Raw genomic sequence first — 21452 nt, forward strand, 5'->3', positions numbered from 1 at the left:
TACTTATTCTCATCCATTCAAGATCCTAGAATGCTCCTAGGGTCAACCTGTCCCCAGTTATGAATTTCCAGACTCTGAGGACTATGTTTAGTCCTTGCTAAAGGTGACTGCTGTAGCTTGCCATTTTTTCTTAGCTTTGTTTACTGTCAGGCTGATCAAGGCTTTTGAGTGTTCATTCCCTCGGATGCATACTGGAGTGATTTGTACTCCTGTTGTCATTGTGCAGGTGTTTCTTTCTTGACAAACTGCAGGAGAAACTTCTCTGTGATCAGGCCAATGATAGTATGGAGGTGGATGAAGAATACGGTGCTGGGGACCAAATGGAAGTGGATCAACAGGGTGAAGACATGTATTCAATGATTAAAAACTGCAAATTTATCATGAAAATGAAGATGATAGAAAGTGCCAGGAAACAGGTGATTGTGCTGTCTGATAGCTTCCAATTTGGTGAGAAAGTACATAGAAAATACAGCTTGGAAAGCCTCTTAGTTGGTCTTGGACACCTTTTTGCCAGGGCAGACCTTGTCTCTTTTTGACCCTGCTGTCCAGGACATTTTGAAAGCTCAAGAGAGTCAGTTCCACAGCACAAGAAAACAAATGGATAAATGTTAATTACAAACTTAATGATAATTTGTCATTACTGGAAATGTGCCTGAAGGCCCCTTTGATCCACAGATGGTTTCTGACACTCTGAAGGGCAGATAAATAAAGTATCTGAAATGCTTCAGTCTTTAACGGAAAGGATGCTTGCAACCAAACATTATGCTTTCTCATTTATAAATAATCTCTTCTGTATAAGAAAACAAATCAAATTCAAATTGAATCAATATAATTTACTTCAATCAGCAATGGTGAAACATTTTATGATTTTTTTTTATTATAGTTTTTATTAATGCTATTAGGTTAACACTTACATGAAGAACTAAAGCTAAGTGACTTAGAAATTTTGGGTTGGCTCTGGCTGTTAAAATCACTGAAACGTAGCCTTCTTTGATTATGAGCCTTTGGTGTTTCAAGCTTGAGACAAGATGAATAATATTTAGGTTGAGGTCTCCCTCATCTTCTGAAATGCTGCAGAAATCTCTAATCAGTGATAAGAGTTATTTTAAGCACTGTAGTAACCAAATACAACATTAGTGCTGTGTTGACTGTACACTCTTAAAGGAGTAAATGCAAAATGAGATTTCCTTTAATGTTACTTATATGAAACTTTTCATCAAAACACAGACATAAGTGATTTGCTTAATGATATTATAAACCAAGTTACATTCCCCAAATGTGTTTGTACTGCAGAACAGTTAATGCCTGTTTAATCATACAGATAGGATTATTTTCATTTCCTCAGTCTGTCAAACCTCTGTTCTTCTCTCTTTCTTTTCAAATTTCTCCATTAGCACAAATCTGTTTTTGAATAAGAGACCTGACAAGCAGTGGACCTCTCTTCATCTTATTTTAGCTTTACTTGTGTTACCTGAATCTTATCCCTTAATTTGGTTGCAGAAAGGTTTTATTTTCTCTTCAAATATATTATCTGAAAATTCTGTCTTAATCTGAATACAGAACAGCTTCTCAGTTGCCAAGAAGCTTCTGAAAGACCTACGCAAAGAAGCCAAAATGAGGGAAGACTGGCTGGTGAGGTGGAATTACGCCTACTGCGGCTTTATACATAGTTGCAGCCGGACCCAGAGTTGTCCTGAACGCCTGCTCTCAGTGTTAAAAACCATCTCCCTCCTTGGTAACAGCCTTCTCTTTGCTTCACATTGTTTATTATACAAAGCTGCTTTGTTGTCAAATTACCAACTTTGTTTTTAAATTCCAACAGAAGATACCAAATCTGACTATCTTAGCAAGAACATAATGGCCTTCCGAAACCAGAATCTTCTGCTGGGTACTACGTACCAGATCATGGCCAGTGCTCTTAGTCAGGATCCAAGATGCCTTGAGCAAATAGAGGAAGAAGAGGCTGGAAAAATATCAGTACTATCAGGAGAAAGTCTTGAGAGTCCTAAAAAGGTAAATGAAAGTGGAAAAGCTTTTTAGGTGTTTCAGTATTGTAATCACTACATCAATAGGTAGTGATGGATGTGGATACATACAGAGAATGTGAAACCCAGCAGTGATTTGTCCAGGAATACCAGCTAGGGGAAGGAAAAGAAAACCCAAACAAACCAAAAAAAACCAAAAACCCACGAAAAACCTGTGGTTGCTGTTTTGTCTGGTTTTTGCTCTCGTGGAGTTCTGCACCACTGTAGCCTTTTTAACTAGGAGAGTGTTCTTGTGTTTCTTTGTTCCTGCATTTTGCGTGGAGGCGAAATACATAGTCAAAGCACCTGCATGCAGGGTGGCAAGACAAGGCTTGGGAACATGATCCTCAAAGACTGCCTTTATTTCAGCTGGGCATTTCTGAGCTGCTTCATGCTGTCAGACTATCTCATTTCATAAAGAAATCTTTACAATACTGATAATGATACTGGTACACTTATTTTATGTAAATAAGTTTAGTGATAGAAGAGGTGTTTTTAAGACAGAGCATATGAAGGTAATCTTTGCCAATTTTGGAAAAGTATGCATTTGAAGAATACAGTTACAGACTGTGCTGCAGCTGAAATCGTGTATGTTGTTGTCAGTTGTCCCAGATGCTGTGGCACTGACTTCTTTTCTGTCAATTGATTGGGTAAGAATTTGAAGTACCACTGCTGACTTATTTCTATTAATTCCTACAGCCACCATGAAGACACTTTAGATATGAACCATATCAGCAAAAAAAATGTTCTTTATTTGTGTTTTTATGGTTGTTAAAGAAAAGCAGATAGATTCCTGCAAAACAGATTTTACATTTTCAGGTGTGTAGAAATTTTAGTAAAAGCTTAAGCTTAATTTAATAACTAATTATTAAGAGCATTCTTCTTAAGGAAATCTAAAACATGAGCATAAAAGCTCTTCTGTGTCAGATGAGTCAGACTGGGATACCAGATATTACTATAAGATTAAGGAGCTTAGCCTTATTTTAGCTTGGTATTAAGCAGTACTCTGACCCTATTAGCTTCTCTCTACCTACCTGAAATTTAAGCTATTTAATTACAGTTACAGCATTTTTCAGTTGTTCCAACTTGTTCTGCAGCAATTTTGTATATTGTTTAATAACTACAATAGCTACAATGTCTGAGGTTGGTACGCTTGTTGGCAATATGAGAACATTATGTAGTTGATTTATAAACAATCAGTTGTAAAGGATCTTGTCAAGTCCTTTATTGCATGAGCTGTGTTAGAAACGTATGGTCAATATGACTATATTTGTAATAGGGAAAAAGACATCAGATGTGAAATAGTTTGATGCATGCTTTTTTAAATACAATTTCTAAGTATAGCTGTTAAGCAGATGTTGCAGATATGCCTTAATAGGAAAAAAAATAGCGTTTTTTATTGTTTTCTGTTAACTCTTTGCAAAACCTCTAGTAACATTAACTTTTTTTCAGTTATAAACATTCCACATAGCATGTCCAAAGACTAATTTAAGTTAAAAATGTGGTTTATATTTTTCCATTGAAAATTGTGGAAAAGAAAATTCTGGAAATTACTGCTAGAAATAACATCCCAATTATTTTTCTTTGTATCAGCTGCTCAAAACATCTGATACAGTTAAAGTTTTATGTACTCAAGACTAGCAACCAAGCTCCAGTTTCAGAAAGAATTGTTGAATGCTACTTGCTAACATGTCTTTTTTTTTCCTCTCATGTTTGAATTTCAGGTATTGGCAAGTCTGAACAAGAAGGCTTTTCAGTGTTTCAGCAGTGCCGCAAGGAAGTCTGAAGAGGAGGTGCAGTCCCACCCCATGGAACATGTAGATGTGATGGGAGTTATCAATGCTTATATGACTTTGGTTGTTTTCTGTGACCAGCATCTGCGTAGGGAAGAAGAAGGTTTGCTTGGTTAGTCAGGATTTCTCCTAACCGCATGAGGTGGATTTATCTGTGATACATGAGCTTTTGTGATACCCCGGAGATCTCCCTGAGCAGCACAGCTTGAATTTAAATGGAACAGTTTGTCCCCCTGTTCAATAGTATTTATGTTCCCTTTTTTCCCCTCTGCTGTTACTGCTAGCTTTGGTACTAGTGATTCACTCATAGTCTCCCTATCTCTTGTGAGAAATATATCATATCCAGCAGATGCTTCCCTTGTTCCTTCCCAGACCACAGCAGTGCTGTATTTAAAGCAGGCAAGATACCAGCAGCGATGCAGCTTTCTGATAAAGCTAATCCTTACAGTCCCCAAGTACGTGTGTTGCTGATGTCTGCAGTTCAAACAGATGGGAAGGAGAACAAAGTAAAAATATAAAATACACTGGAAAAAAAAATACTGAATTGTAAAGATGAATGTTGCAGATGATCAAAGACATGGAACAAGTGATGGTGTTTCTGATAATTCTTGTTTAATGTCTCGTGGCAGAAATTAACACTGCAGATCTGCAGCTATTCCCAGCTATTGTGGTGGAGAAAATGATAAAAGCTTTAAAACTGAACTCCAGAGAAGCCAGGTTGAGATTTCCTAGACTGCTGCAAATAATTGAAAGATACCCAGCGGAGACATTGGGTCTAGTGACACGAGAGGTTAGTTGCTTCCATTTTCCTGGCAGCCAATGTTGCTATAAATCGAATTTAAAAGGTGGGGGTGGAGGTTGGATGAATAAAGAGGTTAGACTGGTAAGTTTTGCTTCAGGTAAATCAGATAAATTTTATCCCATCGTTGTTCCTTCTCTTTTCTCTAACTTGCTGAGTCTAATTCACATGGACAGAAACCTTTTTCTTCAAAGTTTAACTTTTTATCATTATTCTGATTCCAAATATTAGTTTGAGAGCTGCTGGAGAAAATCTGTGTTGTGGGGTCCTTTTTTCCTTCAGAACAATCCAGGTGGGCTGATAAAGGTGGTTAGCATTAGGGTGAGGAACGTATCTTATTTCTGTGTGCCGAGTTTCCTGTATGCAGGAAGCCAAGAGCTTTTCCAGACTCGTTGTCCACATCTCCCACCTATCCCTGTACTGCTTCACTTCAGAGGTTTCTACAGCTTCTTCCTCCTTTGTATTTCCCACTTCCTCCCTTCCATGACCTGTCCCTCCATTGCTGTTCCAGGGCAGGATACCGTAGGACAGATAAGCTGAGGGCTCCTCTGTGACTCATGCCTGTTCCTGCCTTGGCCTGCCCGCCTTTTCAAGCCCGTGTCATTGTGCTGGTGCTCACAGAGCGCCCGGCCCTGTCTGAGGAAGAACTCGAGAGAGACAGAAACACGGCTTAGTTATCCTGAGAAACTGAGAAAGTAGTCAAAACGGCTGAGGTGCGCAAGGTGTGGCCACAGTGAAACTCTGATGGTTCAAACGGAACCTGACACCTGGTCCAGTTGACAAATCTCACCCAGAAAAGGAGTTCACCAGGCAGTTCTTTGTCCTCTCCTCTGTCTTTCTGTGAGACAAATACTGGCAATCTGATCTTAAACTCTATTAGAGAGGTAGAAAGGTATGAGACAGGAGGAAAGGAGTCTGAATCTGGCCTCTGGCTATCACAAGAAAATACACTGTAGTACTCTTTGCAAAAGTGATATGTTTTTTGGTGGGAAGTGAGCGTGAAGTATATCACTGTACTGAAATTAGTATCTGTCAGCAAGGAAGGACAAAACTCTGGTAGGAGTTTCAGTGTTCCCTTACTGGTTTTTTTTTACTCAAATCAAGACTTCAACCGAATGAGGTATGAACTATCCCTTCAGATTGTTGTTGTTTGTATGTGGTGACCAAGGATTATTATATTGCATCCAGGCAGAAAAGCCACAAGTTTGAGTATAAAGTATATCTAGATCAACAAACTGCTAATCTTTGTAATGGAAAACCAATTAAGCAGCAGCGGTGGTGGTGGTAGTAGTAGTAGTAATAATAATAATTAAATCTCTTCTTCATTGGGGGATGTTTTGTGCAACCTAGTTGACATTCTCTGTTTCCTTTTCATGTGTTTCTATCTGTCAGGCTTGGGCCACAGAGCAGTTTTGTTTGTTTGCTATGTTTGATATTTTCAAGGAGGACCAAAGTTGAAAGCAGTGTCTGTGTTTTTGCAGCTTTCTTCGGTTCCCTGTTGGCAGTTCATTGGTTGGATTAGCCAGATGATGGCACTACTTGACAAGGATGAAGCAGTAGCCGTGCAACATACTGTTGAAGAGATTGCAAATACTTATCCCCAGGCAATCATCTACCCTTTCATGATCAGCAGTGAAAGTTACTGTTTCAAAGATACTGCAACTGGTTGTAAGAACAAGGAGTTTGTAGAAAGGTGAATTTGCAATCAGAGTAGCTCTTTTGTATGTTTCTTATTCAGGAGTGGAGAAATTTATTTATTTTTCCTAAACGAACTCTTTTCTTTAGGGGGCCTGAGAAACATTAGAGGGCAGTCCCATGCACACTGTGTTTTCATTTAAAAGCACAGGGAAAACTGATACATAAGCTCTCTTAGTATTAGACATACTCAGGTTGGTGGCCTGAATACTCTCTGAAGTGTTGAGTATATATAGTCCCCAGGCTGTAGGAAGTTAGAATTTTTCCAAGATAAAACAAAAAGACCACAGAAAGGCAACCCCTTTCTCCTTGTAATTCTGTGGTAGTCACAGTTTCTTCTTCCTTCTCCTGCTCTGCTGAGGTAGAAGGGAAAGCTGGTGCATGATTAGGCTCTTGTAGTAAACTTCACAGCAGTAAGAGTCAGTACCCATCAGAGATGAAGATGAAGCTTGCTTGGACATTTACAATCTTTGTAATACCAAGTGAAAGCAGATATGTTTAAATAGAATAGATGCTCCTTCCAGACTTCAGAGAGGGCCAGTGAAATGGATGCATGGTATCTTGGGGAATGACGGCTCTTGGTTGTGTTCTCTTCTTACTCAGCGAGCAGCATGCACCTTCCTCTACAAGCCTTCCCTTGCCCCTTTTGCCATGCAGTAAAACCTGAGTTCATCCCCAGGCAAAAGTCAGCTTTTATCACACAGTGCTGTAGAAGCACTAATACAATTTTAGGTATCTTTTTACCTTTTTTTTTTTTTTTCAAATCCCTGATACATTTGCTGAATTTCTTTGCTTCACAAACTGTATCGCCCTTGAGTAACTGTTGTGACAGGATGTATAGTCTGGTTAATGCCCATTTCTGTTGCAAGTATGTTTTCTGCTCCCCCACCAAGCTCCTATTTTCATAGTGGGACGCTTAATTAAAAAACTGGGAGCTGTATGGCAAGGGCAGTCAATATATTAAGAGTCATGCAGCCCAAGAGAGAATTCTGAGGGAGTCCTATCTACCTACCCCTAGATTATTTTACCAGATTCTTGAATATAGCAGACAATCTAGATCATTGCTTATCTGTAGTCTAGGGGGTGATGGTAGTTCCTGTTGCATTGTGATGCACTTTTTTTTCTTTTAAAGGATCAAGAATAAGTTGGACAGAGGAGGAGTAGTTCAAGATTTTGTTCACTCCCTGGAACAGCTCTCTAATCCCATAATGCTTTTTAAGGTAAAGTGTATATGTTTTATTTCCCTCCCCCCCTTCCACTTCATTCCTCACCCTCTGTTTAGGAAAGAGAGTGGTGGGCGGAGCCTGCTGCAGTTCGTTTGACACCACAGCCACAGGAAGTGGTTCAACCCAGAATCAACTGGTGATGATGTCGGGGTGCTGTCAGCAGCTTTCACTGGCGATGATCTTCCTCCCTTGTGCCAGCTGGCTGTTTTGTACTAGCCCTTTTCAGCTCTGCCCTGTCCTGTGGTCAATCTTCCTTAATCATTCTGAAACTGTTACAGAATTATCATTTGTGACCATCTCTATGATTTCTGACTACTTGTGTTCTTACACTCTTTCCCTGCTCTCTGCTGGGTTTCCCTGTCTGTGTTCTAACCCTGTTGCCCAAGGGATTCTGGTCTCGTGTTTGGTACCAGTCCTAGCCCCACAGAGGCTTTCTTGGTTTGCACTAGACACTATGGTAGTCAGCATAATTATCTTAATAAAGTAGAAACATTTTATCAAGGGACAGAATGAAAGCAAAATATTTCCATAGCCTTTTGGTTGTCAAAAGGCACATTAATTGACCGTTAGTAAATAACAGTAACCCAAATGCAATCTGAGCAGATTACCAAAGAGCAAGAGTCACTAAACTTTTTCTCAGTAGTCATCTGTTTCCTTCTCTTTGCAGGATTGGGTTGAGGATGTCAGAAATGAGTTGGTGAAAGCTCAGAGAAATAAAAATAAGCTTAAGGAAATGTACCAAGGAATGTACAAGAATTTGGGAAATTTAGAGGCTCCTGGCCTTGGATTGCTGAGGAAAAGGTTTATTCAGGTATGTGTGATTACTGAGTAGTGTTGGCATCGGTGTGCTTTTCTAAAAGGCACTAGAAAGTCAAAAGGGACCAGATCACAGCTTTTACAGGTGCTGCAGGACTTGATGAGATGAGATCAAGTCAGGAGTACAGGACAGGGATTTCTTTGCTAGAAGCTATGGACTTAATATGTAGTTCAACTTTCACTTCTGACTGCCCTGCAGGACTAAATGTTCCCTCTTACTCAGCTTCTGCCTGCCCTGTTTTGCACATGCTGCCAGGTTCTCAGGGCCTGGGCCTCTCTGACCATCCATGAACCTGCACAAGAATCTGGCCTTGGTTTTTTTTCCCTGCTGCCAAGGATGTAGGAGCAATTTAGGGTGTTTTGCTATATTATGCTATTTAAATTTGCTGCTCATACTAAGTTATTTAGGGTAAATTATTCAGAAGAGTTACAACTATGAAGAATTACAGAAAGGACTTTACAAAACTGACTGAGATCTGAAAGAGTGAAAATCTGTAGAAAACTGAAGTGGTGCATGTGGGGGAAAAAAACCCACCCTAGTTTCATATAGAAATTCTTTGAGTTTGAGCTGATTATTGCAATTCAAGAACAAAATCTTGATTTGTGATAGTTCTGTGAAAACATCAGCTGCGAATACTCAAGAGCAGTCAAGAAAGGAAAGCGGCTGTTAGTCATTATTAATAGAGAACAAAACATGGATTTATACATTGACATAGCAGCCTTCTGTGACTCTTGCTTCTTGAACACTGTAGTCCTCGTCCACAGTTCTCAACATAGATATAATTAAACTGGACGAGGTTCAAAGCGGCTTCTCTGCACAAGAAGCAACTTTAGCATTCCTCCAGTTGGAAAAGACACGAGGCCAGATAGAATAAAGCTCTTAACTTCAGGAGTGCCAAGCATGAAGTATATATTCTATGGAAGTGGCAGGTTCAAAACAAACAAGGAGAAGTGTTTCCTCATTCAGTACACACTTAAGAGCTGAACTCCCGCTGCAGGGTATTATGGATGCTTTCATGAGTTCGAATAGCAAGTAGGCAATAGCATGGGGAGGGGGAAAATGCATTGAGAGCTTTTACGTACAAATGCACACTTCTGGGTCCAGAAATCCCTGAGGTACAAATTGCTGGAAGCCAGGAGAGTGATATTCCTGTAGAAGCACGGCTGTATTCTTGTACTGTGTGCATAGCCCTGTGGCCTCTCCTTACCTGAGCGTCTCTAGGGAGATTCTTTCCCCAAGAGCAGGGAAGGTGGAGGATTGGAGTGAGGTGAGGTGGTACAGCAGTGGAAAGGGCCATTAGGAGTGATGTGCTGCTGTCGGGGTGAGGGTAGAGGGAGGGGAGCAGCTGTAGGTTGAGCCATACAGGGTACAAGCACAGCAAGGGACCTAGCAGGCGTGAGGACAAAGGCAGTCTGCATTTGATTATTGGGATGATTTGCGTGTGCTTTGGCCTGCTTAAACAAAAAAAATCCGTGGCTCTTTAAAAAGCTGAAACCTGTGCAGTAGTAGAGGATATTGCAAGTAGTGCCTATGGATTTTTTTTAACTGTTATTGAATTAACTGAACAGGGAGAGAAGAGCAAGGGAGATGCTGGAAGAGGGATAGCAGGGTCGTTCCCCTCTGTTGAAGGGAAGAGAGAGAGCAGCATTCCTTTCACACGCTAGTGGCTGCAGGAGAAGAGGGTCAGGGTGATGGTGCACAGACTCTGAATTCTTTGCCTTTGTGATGCAGTATTCATGAAGAAACAAAGTGTGCTGTGAGGATAACTATAGTTTCTGGTGTCCTTGCTGGGGGGAAAAAAAGAAAAAAAAAGTTGTATCTCTTGACTGACACATAAAATTGCTTTAATACATGCAGTACTTAAGGCTTGTAATCTTCATGTGTATGATTTATGTACAATTTCAATTGTAACAAACAATAAGAGTCTTGCATTTCTTTTTAACATGAAATTCCAATAATGCATAAATTAAACACCATTGATGGACTGTATTAATTAAAATACACTGTTAAGCCTATCAAATATTTACTACCTTGAATTTTAAAAGCCATTGAAGTACAGAACAGAGAAAGCAATCGGGTGGTCATCTGGAAATAGATTTAAAGTGATAAAGATGTTGACTGTAGCAGTGTCTTCTTCAGAAGGATAATATTTTCTGTATTTTCATTTACTTCAGTGAAATCGCTGTGTCCTTCATAGCTTGGGAGGAAAATGATCAGGCATTGAAAAAACAAGTGAGCTTACATATCTTTCCAGGCCATTAATACCAGTGAGGTCCAAGAGAGGACATCTGGTTTTTCTAGAACCTTGAATTATGAACACAAGAAGTCAACTCAGTTAACTACTTGCAGATAATACTTACTTTGTTTATTAAATGGATCAGTATGAAATGTCTTTGCATTTTTCCTTTATCAGGATATTTAAAATACTTTAAAAATATGGTTTTATACGTTTTACATCCAAAATTATCTCAAAGCAAATCCCAAATAATAAATGTGGTAGTAAATAAAACATTTAAATTGATATTTTCTAAAAAATTCTCTTAATACATGAAACTCTTTGACATGCATTACGTATACATATAGTATCTTTCGGTTAGCAGAAAAGGTATATATGAAATCAGCTAGGCTGTATTTGCTTGCTATGTAGTATGGTTGCTGCTAGTTTAAAAAACAAAATAAAACAGGAAAAATCAAACCCAAAATCCAACAAAAACCCCACACCTTCCATAAAGCACAGAACATTCATATTCAAGTGGGTAAAGAGATTAGCTAACTAATCCATCTGTTTGGGGTTTTTTGGTTTTTGTTGCAGCAGTTTCAAAGTGTGATAACATCTACACAGTGAGGCTTAAATTAAATGTTCTGATAATCTCTATTTAGCTTCGTAATGGAATTTGTATTTAAGATGTACACATTTAAATATTTGTATTTTATATTAATTTATATATATTAATATTTCACTAGGTGATCTTAAATTTTTGTAAGCAGATTAGGTATGTGTATTAAGTTTAATGAGCAGCATTATTGATGTGCTCACCTAGAATCCAGCTGCAGGACTTAAAAAGGGATAAGCTTCTGGTTTTGACATAGCAAAAAGGTTTATGATCTATTTCTACAGCTCTCTGATATCACTGAGTTGGTAAAATGTAGATATTTCTGCTGATAATAGCTGGTGTGACTACAAAACAGGCAGTGAAAAGGTTCTGACAGACTAGAAATAATGGAGAGAAAAAAAGAACTGGAGTGAAAGGACAATTGATATATTTAGGAGCTCAGATGAAGCTATGTGTGTAGATAGGAAGGTACCATTTTGGTGTTCTTGGGGAGTTCCTAGCACTGTGTTAACAGGATTCATTTCTATTAATGAACCTCAGGATTTTGGAAAGGAATTCGACAATCGTTTTGGAAAAGGCGGTTTAAAACTGTTGGATATGGAGGCCAGTGGCTTTGATGCAATCGCAACTTCTCTCCTCTCAAAAATGAACAAAAACCATAAAGAACCTGGAAATTTGAAAGAATGTTCACCATGGATGAGTGAATTCAAAGCTGAGTTCTTGAGGAATGAACTAGAGGTTCCTGGTAAGTTCCCTTTCAGTGATGATGGTGAACTGTCCCTTACAAGAAAGTTGCTACTCCTGAGCTCTACTACTTACATTGGTGTCCTGGTTTTTGGCTGGGATAGAGTTCATTTTCACAATAAGATGGGAGGGGACACAGCCAGGACAGCTGACCCAAACTAGCCAAAGGGATATTCCATACCATATGATGTCATGCTCAGTATGTAAAGGGGGCTGGCCAGGGAGGAGGAGCTGCTGCTGGGAGCAAAGACCAGGGACAGGCTGGGCATCGGGCTCCAGGGGTGAGCAAAATGTATTGTGTATCACCTGCTTTGTATATTCTGTTACTAGTATTGTTGTTATTTTCCTCTTCCTTTGCTGTCCCAGTAAACTGTCCTTATCCCAACCGACGAGTTTTACCTTTTTCTTCCGATTCTCCTCCCCATCCCACTGTGGGGTGGAGGGGTGGGTGAGCAGCTGTGTGGGGCTAAACCGCAGCAGTCCTGTTTGCACCCAACATGGAGCACAAAGGGTTGAGATAACAACAGATCTGACCAGAGCATGTTAAAACAAATTTGTTATACGCATTTATTATGTTAGCTAAATAGTTGCTGGTCGCAATGGTGTTTTGTTTGTTCACGTGGCTGTGCTATGTAAACCCTTACTTGCTGTATGTATTCCCTGTGGCACTGTTTATCACCTCTGGGAGAGGGATCAGGATTCTCATTTGCTGTACTGTGTGATATTGACTTATGATATAATAACATCACTAGTCGTGAGGTTAAGCTGGTAGCTTTGTGTAGCCTTGCTGTCATGCCTGTACCTCAGATGACATCTCTCGGAATTGATTAATAATCACATCCAATTTATGGGGAAGATGAGGGGGATACTTTCTCCCACTCTTTCACCTCCCTTTTTACCTTCAGGCTGGTTACAACAGCTTTTGAGAATTTTTAATATCTGTAGAATGTTCAAGCCAGCGTGCTCCTATTGCTGGGTCTCCTGAATGTGTTTCAGATCTTGTTTAGGGTTACAAAAAATTATTTTAAGAATACCACCCAGAGATCCGCCTTGTGGCTGCAGAGTCATGGGTGGCACAGCATGTGGGAGAATATGGGCACGTATCTAGAGACTTTCTCACCTCCAGTAGTTTGGAACTTCACTGCTGAGCAACCACAGGACCCTGATGAAGTTATAGAATATTTGAAAGGAAAATGCTGTGGCTGTTCCAGAGAGGCACAATGCACTGCGCTGTGCTGGGCCCTGGCCAGTGTCTACCAAACACTGCTCGATATTAGGCAGCAGCCTCAGTGGGAGGAGAGGGAAAACAGAGCAACCGGCACTGTGGCTACTCCAACACCGGTGACAGGCACTGCAGCTAAATAAACAATAAAACAACCCATGCTGGTATTAGTCACCCCTATACACAAGAAGAAATACACCAAAAAATCAGTTCGTTTAGTAAGGGATGACAATGAACCAGGATCATCAGGAGAACAGGAGGAAGAGGCAGAACCAGAGGTATCACCCAATCCCTGTCCCTGAGTGAGCTGTGAGACATGCAAAAAGATTTCAGCTGCCATCCAGGCGAGCGCATTATTACCTGGCTGCTCCGATGCTGGGATAACGGGGCCAGTAGCCTGGAATTAGAGGGTAGGGAAGCCAGGCAGCTGGGATCCCTGTCTAGGGAAGAGGGCATTGACAAGGTGATGGGGAAAAAGACACAAGCCCTCAGCCTCTGGAGGCAACTTCTGTCAGGCATGAGGGAAAGGTATCCCATTGGTGAAGATGCTGTATGTCATCCAGGCAAGTGGACCACCATGGAGAGAGGTATCCAATACCTGAGGGAATTAGCCATGTGGGAAATGGTTTATTATGACGCAGACAGCACACAGTTACCCCCAGATCCTGATGAAGTCCAATGCACCTGACCCATGTGGCAGAAGTTTGTGTGGAGCGCACCATCGTCATATGCCAGCTCATTGGCAGTAATGGACTGGAAAGGTGAAGAGGCACCAACAGTGGATGAAGTGGCTGGCCAGCTCCAGCAATACAAAGAAAGTCTCTCTTCCTCCCTCATCTCAGCTGTGGAGAAACTGTCCTGGAAGATCCAGCAACTCAAAGAGATTATGTCCTATTCCCCACCTGTACAGACCAGTATCTCAGCTATTCAGAGCAAGTGTTCCTTTGCTCAAGAGAGAGGATATAAATGATACACACCATGAGGCACCCTGTGGTTTTACCTGCGTGACCACAGAGAGGACATCAGGAAGTGGGATGGAAAACCTAGCTTGACCCTAGAATCACGAGTATGTGAGTTGTGAGGAAAAACAATCACAAGTGAGTAATGAATACAATGAGCAGGGTTAGAGGGGCCCTGCCTCCAGCCGGGTGGAGGAAAGGGACAACCAGGTGTATTGGACTGTATGGATCCGATGGCCTGGCACATCAGACCCACAAGAGTACAAGGCTGTCATGGACACCAGTGCACAGTGTACTCTAATGCTATCAAGTCATGAAGGGGCAGAACCCATCTGTATTTCTGGAGTGACAGAGGGATCCCAACAGCTAACTGTACTGAATCCAAAGTGAGCCTAACTGGGAATGAGTGGGAAGAGCACACCATTGTGACTGGCCCAGAGCCTCCATGCATCTTTGGCATAGACTGCTTCAGGAGAGGATATTTCAAGGACCCAAAAGGGTACTGGTGGGCTTTTGGTATAGCTGCCTTAGAGACGGAGGAAATTGAACAGTTGTCTACTTTGCCCAGTCTCTCGGAGGACCCTTCTGTTGTGGGGTTGCTCAGGGTTGAAGAACAACAGGTGCCAATTGCTACCACAATGGTGCACTGGTGGCGATACCACACCAACCGAGATTCCCTGGTTCCCAACCATAAGCTGATTTGTCAGCTGGAGAGCCAAGGAGTGATCTGCAGAACTCGCTCACCCTTTAACAATGCCATACGGCCAGTGTGAAACTCTAATGGAGAGTGGAGACTGACAGTAGACTATCATGGCCTGAATGAAGTGACGCTGCTGATGAGTGCTGCTGTGCCAGACATGCTGGAACTTCAATATGAACTGGAGTCAAAGGCAGCTAAGTGGTACACCACAGTTGATACTGCAAATGTGTTTTTCTCGATCCCTCTGGCAGCAGAGTGCAGGCCACCGTTTGCTTTCACTTGGAGGGATGTCCAGTACACCTGGAATTGACTGCCTCAGAGGTGGAAACACAGCCCCACCATTTGCCATGGACCGATCCAGACTGCACTGGAACAAGGTAAAGCTCCAGAGCACCTGCCATACATTGATGACATCATCATATGGGGCAATACAGCAGAAGTTGTCTCTGAGAAAGGCAAGAAAATAGTCCAAATCCTTCTGGAAGCTGTTTTTGCCATAAAACGAAGTAAGATCAAGGGACCTGCACAGGAGATCCAGTTTTTTAGGAATAAAATGGCAAGATGGGCGTCGTCAGATCCTAATGGATGTGATCAATAAAATAGCAGCCATGTCTGCACTAGCCAGCAAAAAGGAAACACAGGCTTTCTTAGGCGTTGTGGGTTTCTGGCGAATGCACGTTCTAAATTACAGTCTGCTTGTAAACCTTCTCTATCAGGTGACCCGGAAAAAGAAGGATTTCAAATGGGACCCTGAGCAGCAGCAAGCCTTTGAACAAATTAAACGGGAAATAGTTCACGCAGTAGCCCTTGGGCCAGTCTGGGCAGGACCAGGTGTAAAAAATGTGCTCTACACCGCAGCCGGGGAGAACGGTCCTACCTGGAGTAGAAAGCACCAGGGGAGACTCGAGGTCGACCCCTGGGGTTTTGGAGTCGGGGATACCAAGGATCTGAGGCCTGCTACACTCCAACTGACAAAGAGATATTGGCAGCGTATGAAGGGGTTTGAGCGGCTTCAGAAGTGATGGGTACTGAAGCACAGCTCCTCCTGGCACCCTGACTGCCAGTGCTGCTGGATGTTCAAAGGGAGGGTCCCCTCTCCACACCATGCAACTGATGCTACGTGGAGTCAGTGGGTCGCACTGATCACACAGCGGGCTCCAATAGGAAACCCCAGTTGCCCAGGAATCTTGGAAGTGATCATGGACTGGCCAGAAGGCAAAAATTTTGGAATATCACCAGAAGGGGAGGTGACACGTGCTGAAGAAGCCCCAGCATATAATAAACTACCAGAAAATGAGAAGCAGTATACCCTGTTCACTGATGGGTTTTACCTTTTTCTTCTGATTCTCCTCCCCATCCCACTGTGGGGTGGAGTGGTTGCGTGATGCTCAGCTGCCGGCTGGGGCTTAGCCACGACACTTGGCTATATGGCCCTCCTTTCTGGCCTTATGCAGAGGTAGCTTTCATCTGAAATAACTGTTCATTCATCATCTCTTAAATCTGTTCCTAAGCTGTAGTCCTGATTTTTAAAATTGTATCTAAAATTGTATCTCTTACCTAAGAACTTAGTATTTTTTTAAAGGCCTGACTCCAGGAAATGTGATTTATAAATCTAATATATGTTTAAATTTAGTTCAAAAAGAATGTGTCCTCTGAAACCATTGAGCTGCAATTCTAACAGTTTAACAAGGAATTAATATTAGTAATTTACAGATAAAATCATAGAATGTGTATGAAGGATTTTTATGCATTTTAAAATATTTTCTTCATAGCTATCATTCTACCAATTTGACAAAATATTTGGAAGTGTGTTCTATTCTTCAACACACTTTAAAAAAAATCAAATCAGTGTATGTAACTTTTTTTACTTTTTTTTTTTTTTCTTTTTTTCTCTCCACTACCACTTCAGGTCAGTATGATGGAAAAGGGAAACCACTGCCAGAGTACCACGCAAAAATCTCTGGATTTGATGAACGGGTATGTTTACAAGTTTGAGTCAAAATCCTGTGTGGTATAAATTTGTGTCCATATTCCATTTGAAGAATTTGACAATGGCAAGATTGTTGCTCGTGTACACATCTTGCAGCACATAAAGGTCTGCAATTAGGCATTTGGTATTCTAGTAAAAATTGAGCAACTTGATTATGCCATGTAGGAATGACAGATATGCTTAATTTCAGTGATGATTCTATAAAGCCAAGTCTTCTGTCAAAATATTTTCCTTTTTCCTGTCTTTTTCCAAGATACGTGTAATGGAATCCTTGAGGAAGCCAAAACGTATAACAATCCGAGGCAGTGATGAACAGGAGTATCCTTTTCTTGTCAAAGGTGGTGAAGACCTGCGACAAGACCAACGTATTGAGCAGCTGTTTGATGTAATGAACATTATCCTTTCGCAAGATGCTACATGTAGCCAAAGGAGTATGCAGTTAAAAACTTACCAGGTCATCCCCATGACAACAAGGTAGGCATTTATCTTAAAGGGACAGAAATCCTTATGTTACCATCTATTGCTGTTGGGACATTGGAAGGTGAGATTTTTGTGTGCCACGTTCTGGTTCAGAGTGTTTTGTGTCTTGGCTTTTTTTTTTTCTTTTCCTTTTAAGCAACATTGAAATTGCTTTGTCTGAAAACTGGTTTTCAGAGGATATTTAAATTGGTAGCTTTCACCCTCCTTTTAGCAGGCACTAGAATGTGATGCTTCCTATTTGTGGTGTTCCTCTAAAGTTCAACTCTGAGCTACTTGTTCACATCTCTGACTTCTTTTCTTCCAGACTGGGACTCATCAAGTGGCTGGAAAATACTTGTACTTTAAAAGAATTCCTTAAGAATAGCATGTCTGAAAAGGAAGACATCAACTATAACAGGTGATGCTTAGTTTAGCTGTCTGCTCTAATAGGGACCACTACTAATACGTTTTTTGATACTGACAATCTTATTGCAGCATTTTCTTTTTCTTAACAGAATGAAATAAAAGCACCTATAAGCAAGGAGGCAGTTGGTACTTCCTGACCCAAATTAGTAATTGGCAACTGTTTGTTTAATGAGTACCATTGTACCTGGAATATCCTCCACCCAGTTTGTTTAAACAAGAGGCTTATAATCATGTGTGACGTCATTAACATCACCATTTCCTTATCAGTCGATTGATTTTACAAGCTAAGGATTTTGATCTCTTGATTTGATCAGGCAGGAAATGGACCTAGGTCAGCAGAGGGGAGGGGAGCAGAGACAGAGCTATTCAGGACCTGGGTTCAGCAGTGAGTCAGTGACGGGGTGGGGGGCATGTATGGAATTAGCAGTAGATGCACAAAGACTGTAACTGTAAAAGAGCAGTCTCTGACTTTATACAAATGCTGGGTTTGAATAAATTAGCTTGCTTTCTCTTGCTTGTAATTGGAGGATGAATAGTTGTAAAATATATTTAATTCTAGCATTTCAGCATGTTTCTGTCCTGGAATTTAGAAATGTGGTTTTATTTACCAACATTGTTCTTAGTACATAATCTCTGTTTGGGTTTGTCAAAGTGTTGTCACCACCATTTATTTTTACTGGTCCTCTTGTTTATGGGACAGGTTGGCAGAACCTCCAGCATGGAGGTTGGTTTCCAAAGAGTCTTAATTTCTGCAGTTACCTGATTTGTGAGCAGTTTAGGAACTGCTGCAGTTCCTGCGTTACTGCTGTCTGGTTCACTTTTGTGAACAGCAGCGGTATTATGTTGGTCTCAGTTCATTGACTGGGAAAGTGGATGAGGAATCGCATGGAACTACCTCCTGAGGGGAGAAAATTTCTAATACACTAAATGTAGAAGATCAGTGTCTTTCTAAAAGTTAAAGATTGATCCCAAAAAATAGCTTTATTTTACTGTTGTAAGACTTTAAATATTTTCCTGTATGTTCTTCAGTCAAGTCAGTTAAGACACTTCATATTGAGCTATGGTTGAATGACAGCACTATCAAAGGAAAACTCTGATGAAATCCTTGCTGGCAATATTTTGCTTGGGCTGGGGGGAATAACTTTCTGAAGTTGTGAAATCCTTTTCTTTATCCCAAAGTGATGGGCTATGCGGTCTATAAATGATAAATACTTCTTAAATGGAAAGGATCTCTAGATCTCAGAATGTGCTTTAGAGGAAGAGAGAAGGCGAGTGCTTTGCTAAGTTGCTGCCTCTCTGGAATAGAAGTTTAATGTCTAGTGTGTTTAGTTAAGATGGGAGAAAAATAGCAAATTATTCTATAAGCAGTGCAACTAATGAAGACTAGCTTCTTATGAATTGATACCTTAAGTCCAAGCCCCCATTCCTCCCCTTTTGCACACACTGAGGAGATAATGGACTGCCTTCTGCATTCCCTACCTGTTGGGATGGACAAATGGCAGCACATAGTGGTAGGATACGTAATGCCTCTTGAATGGATATGAGACTGTGTTAAAAATATCTTTCCCTCCCTGGAGAAATTATTTTGGGTCTTTCTTCTCAAGGCAGCATCTAATTTTCACAGTACCTATTGACAAATGAACACCTTTGAGATGTCTAATCTGTCAAATATGGGTGAAGTGCATTCAAATCTGGGGGGAAGGAGATGGATGGATCAGCATATGTACTGACTGCATAAACTTCATTTCCATAGCAAGGCTAAAATTAATGTAGGCTGTAGCTTCCTGACTCCTCCTGTGCATAAAAATCTCATGGGTCATAGCAGCACACAGCCTGCAGATATTTGAGTACAGAGTGGTAAGATAATGTAGGGAAATCATCAGCGCTTTTTTTTGTCCCTAGCGAAAAAGGACCTCGTGCTACCTATTCTGAGTGGCTGTCCAAGATGGGTGGGAAAGCGCAAGGCATCTCTCGATACCATGTTATGTACAGGTAGGTTTTAAGAGAACTGCATGTAAAATATAGAAAGTAGAGCGTACACACACACAGAGTTGTAGAAATTCCAGGAAAAATATGATCTGCATTATAATATGCTGACTAGATCTGATTTTTGCCTGTTTTACTGCTTTGTCTTACTGGAGATGCTCTGCAGGAGGAGATTAGTACTGCCAAAATCTTGTGAGAGCACAGGAAGGCTTCCAGAAGCTTGCTTGCTTCCTTAAGAAGGTGTCTAGAAGCAGATGCTCCTCTTTATTTTCTACTGTTTCCTCCCTATGCAATTAGGTAGGAATTAGGTAAGCTGCCTCAGAGCCTGCTGAAGTTGGACAGAGAAAATCACTGCGATTCACTGAGAATTTAAGAACATTTGATGGTTTGGGTCCCAACTTGAGCATCCTCTCAGAGGAATTTCCACACCTGCTTAGATCTAACATGGTACCAGGGGAGGGGGGAGCGACATTTCCAGTGGAGCATTTGTGATGACCTCATAACCTGCTTAAGCAAGCATCTTGTTTTTCAAAGGAAAACTTTGACTCGATTAACTGAGTGCGTCCACATTAATGCTTGTATTCAGATCCGGAATGTAAATTCCCAGTCACCCCCACTCACCTCGCATTTTCTCGCATCGCAGAGCTGTTCCCTAGTACACAACTCATCTCCTTTCAGACAAAACTAGACCGGAAGGAGAGCACCCAGTGCATTCCAGCTGCTTGGGAGCGTTCAGTTCCCAGGACCAGACACAGGCTAGGCCAGAGCAGTCACCCTCCCTCCCCAAATGTGTACGGCATGGATGTCCTCCGCACCAGCTCTTGAGTTCTGATTCCTCCCCTTGTGCTGCACTACTTTGTAGCACCAGTGTAGCCTCTGCATGCTGCTGAGAGATTTCATTTGGGCCTTAATTTCTCTGCTTGGAACAAACTATCCAGCCAGAAAGAGCACAATGGTGTTGCTGTATTAAAACTTAACCCATCTGTTTAATTTGGGGGAGACTAGACAAAACTACATACTGTTTTGTATTAAGAAATGTCAGTCTTGGAAATAACTGTTGGGAGAAAAAGAGAGGAGGGGTATTTTTAATATCAGATAAAAAATTTTGGGCAAACTCTCTGTGTGGCTTGCTGTACTATTTACTGGGGTAAGCAAAATCTGCAGTTATGTACACATCTTCATTTTAAACGTCCAGTGGGCTGTTATTTCAATAGTTAACATTATTCCTTCATTAATTTGCAGAAATGCTAGCCGTACAGAAGCAGTTAGGTCTTTCAAAAGCAGGGAAAGCAGTGTTCCAGAAGACCTGCTGCGGTAAGTGGGCTGTTAATGACTGCACATTGTGAAACGAATGTCGGTGTTTTATCTGTATGCAACAAGTGACTTCTGTTTTGTTAAGGCGAGCCTTTGTGAAAATGAGTACATCTCCTGAAGCCTTCCTGTCTCTGCGGTCCCATTTTGCCAGCTCTCATGCACTGATGTGCATCAGCCACTGGATACTTGGTATTGGAGACAGACATCTGTCCAACTTCATGATTAACAAGGAGACAGGTGGCATGGTGGGAATAGACTTTGGATATGCGTTTGGCTCAGCTACACAGGTATTTGTTTTCTAATTAATTTATTATGTGCAATTATACATGTATTCTCAGTACTCCTGATACTGTTGCTCTTCATTTGCTATCTTTCTGATGCAAAATAGTCTTTACAAGTTATTTCTAGTTAATAGAATAAAATCTCTGTTTCCAGACATTCTCAGCCAAGCAGGAAGCTATAGA

The 21452-nt window shown here is 41.1% G+C and overlaps 1 protein-coding gene across 5 annotated transcripts in view; it reads left to right on the forward strand.

Annotated features, from left to right (window-relative positions):
- Nucleotides 1-21452, forward strand: part of PRKDC (protein kinase, DNA-activated, catalytic subunit) — an 89499-nt gene that overhangs the window by 65500 nt on the left and 2547 nt on the right. For 4 of the 5 annotated variants that reach the window (XM_054815147.1, XM_054815148.1, XM_054815149.1 and 1 more), the window contains 15 exons: nucleotides 227-416; nucleotides 1561-1735; nucleotides 1823-2013; nucleotides 3749-3929; nucleotides 4447-4607; nucleotides 6098-6309; nucleotides 7444-7531; nucleotides 8205-8348; nucleotides 11729-11933; nucleotides 16723-16790; nucleotides 17057-17277; nucleotides 17588-17680; nucleotides 19591-19680; nucleotides 20917-20988; nucleotides 21074-21275. In XM_054815147.1, coding sequence (XP_054671122.1) covers nucleotides 227-416; nucleotides 1561-1735; nucleotides 1823-2013; nucleotides 3749-3929; nucleotides 4447-4607; nucleotides 6098-6309; nucleotides 7444-7531; nucleotides 8205-8348; nucleotides 11729-11933; nucleotides 16723-16790; nucleotides 17057-17277; nucleotides 17588-17680; nucleotides 19591-19680; nucleotides 20917-20988; nucleotides 21074-21275 — 2293 coding nt within the window. Of the gene's footprint in view, nucleotides 1-226; nucleotides 417-1560; nucleotides 1736-1822; nucleotides 2014-2723; nucleotides 2818-3748; nucleotides 3930-4446; nucleotides 4608-6097; nucleotides 6310-7443; nucleotides 7532-8204; nucleotides 8349-11728; nucleotides 11934-16722; nucleotides 16791-17056; nucleotides 17278-17587; nucleotides 17681-19590; nucleotides 19681-20916; nucleotides 20989-21073; nucleotides 21276-21452 lie in introns of those variants that run through there. The other variant, XM_054815152.1, reaches the window with a different exon arrangement.

Source organism: Grus americana, chromosome 2 (assembly GCF_028858705.1).
Source record: "Grus americana isolate bGruAme1 chromosome 2, bGruAme1.mat, whole genome shotgun sequence".
Taxonomy (NCBI): Eukaryota; Metazoa; Chordata; class Aves; order Gruiformes; family Gruidae; genus Grus; species Grus americana.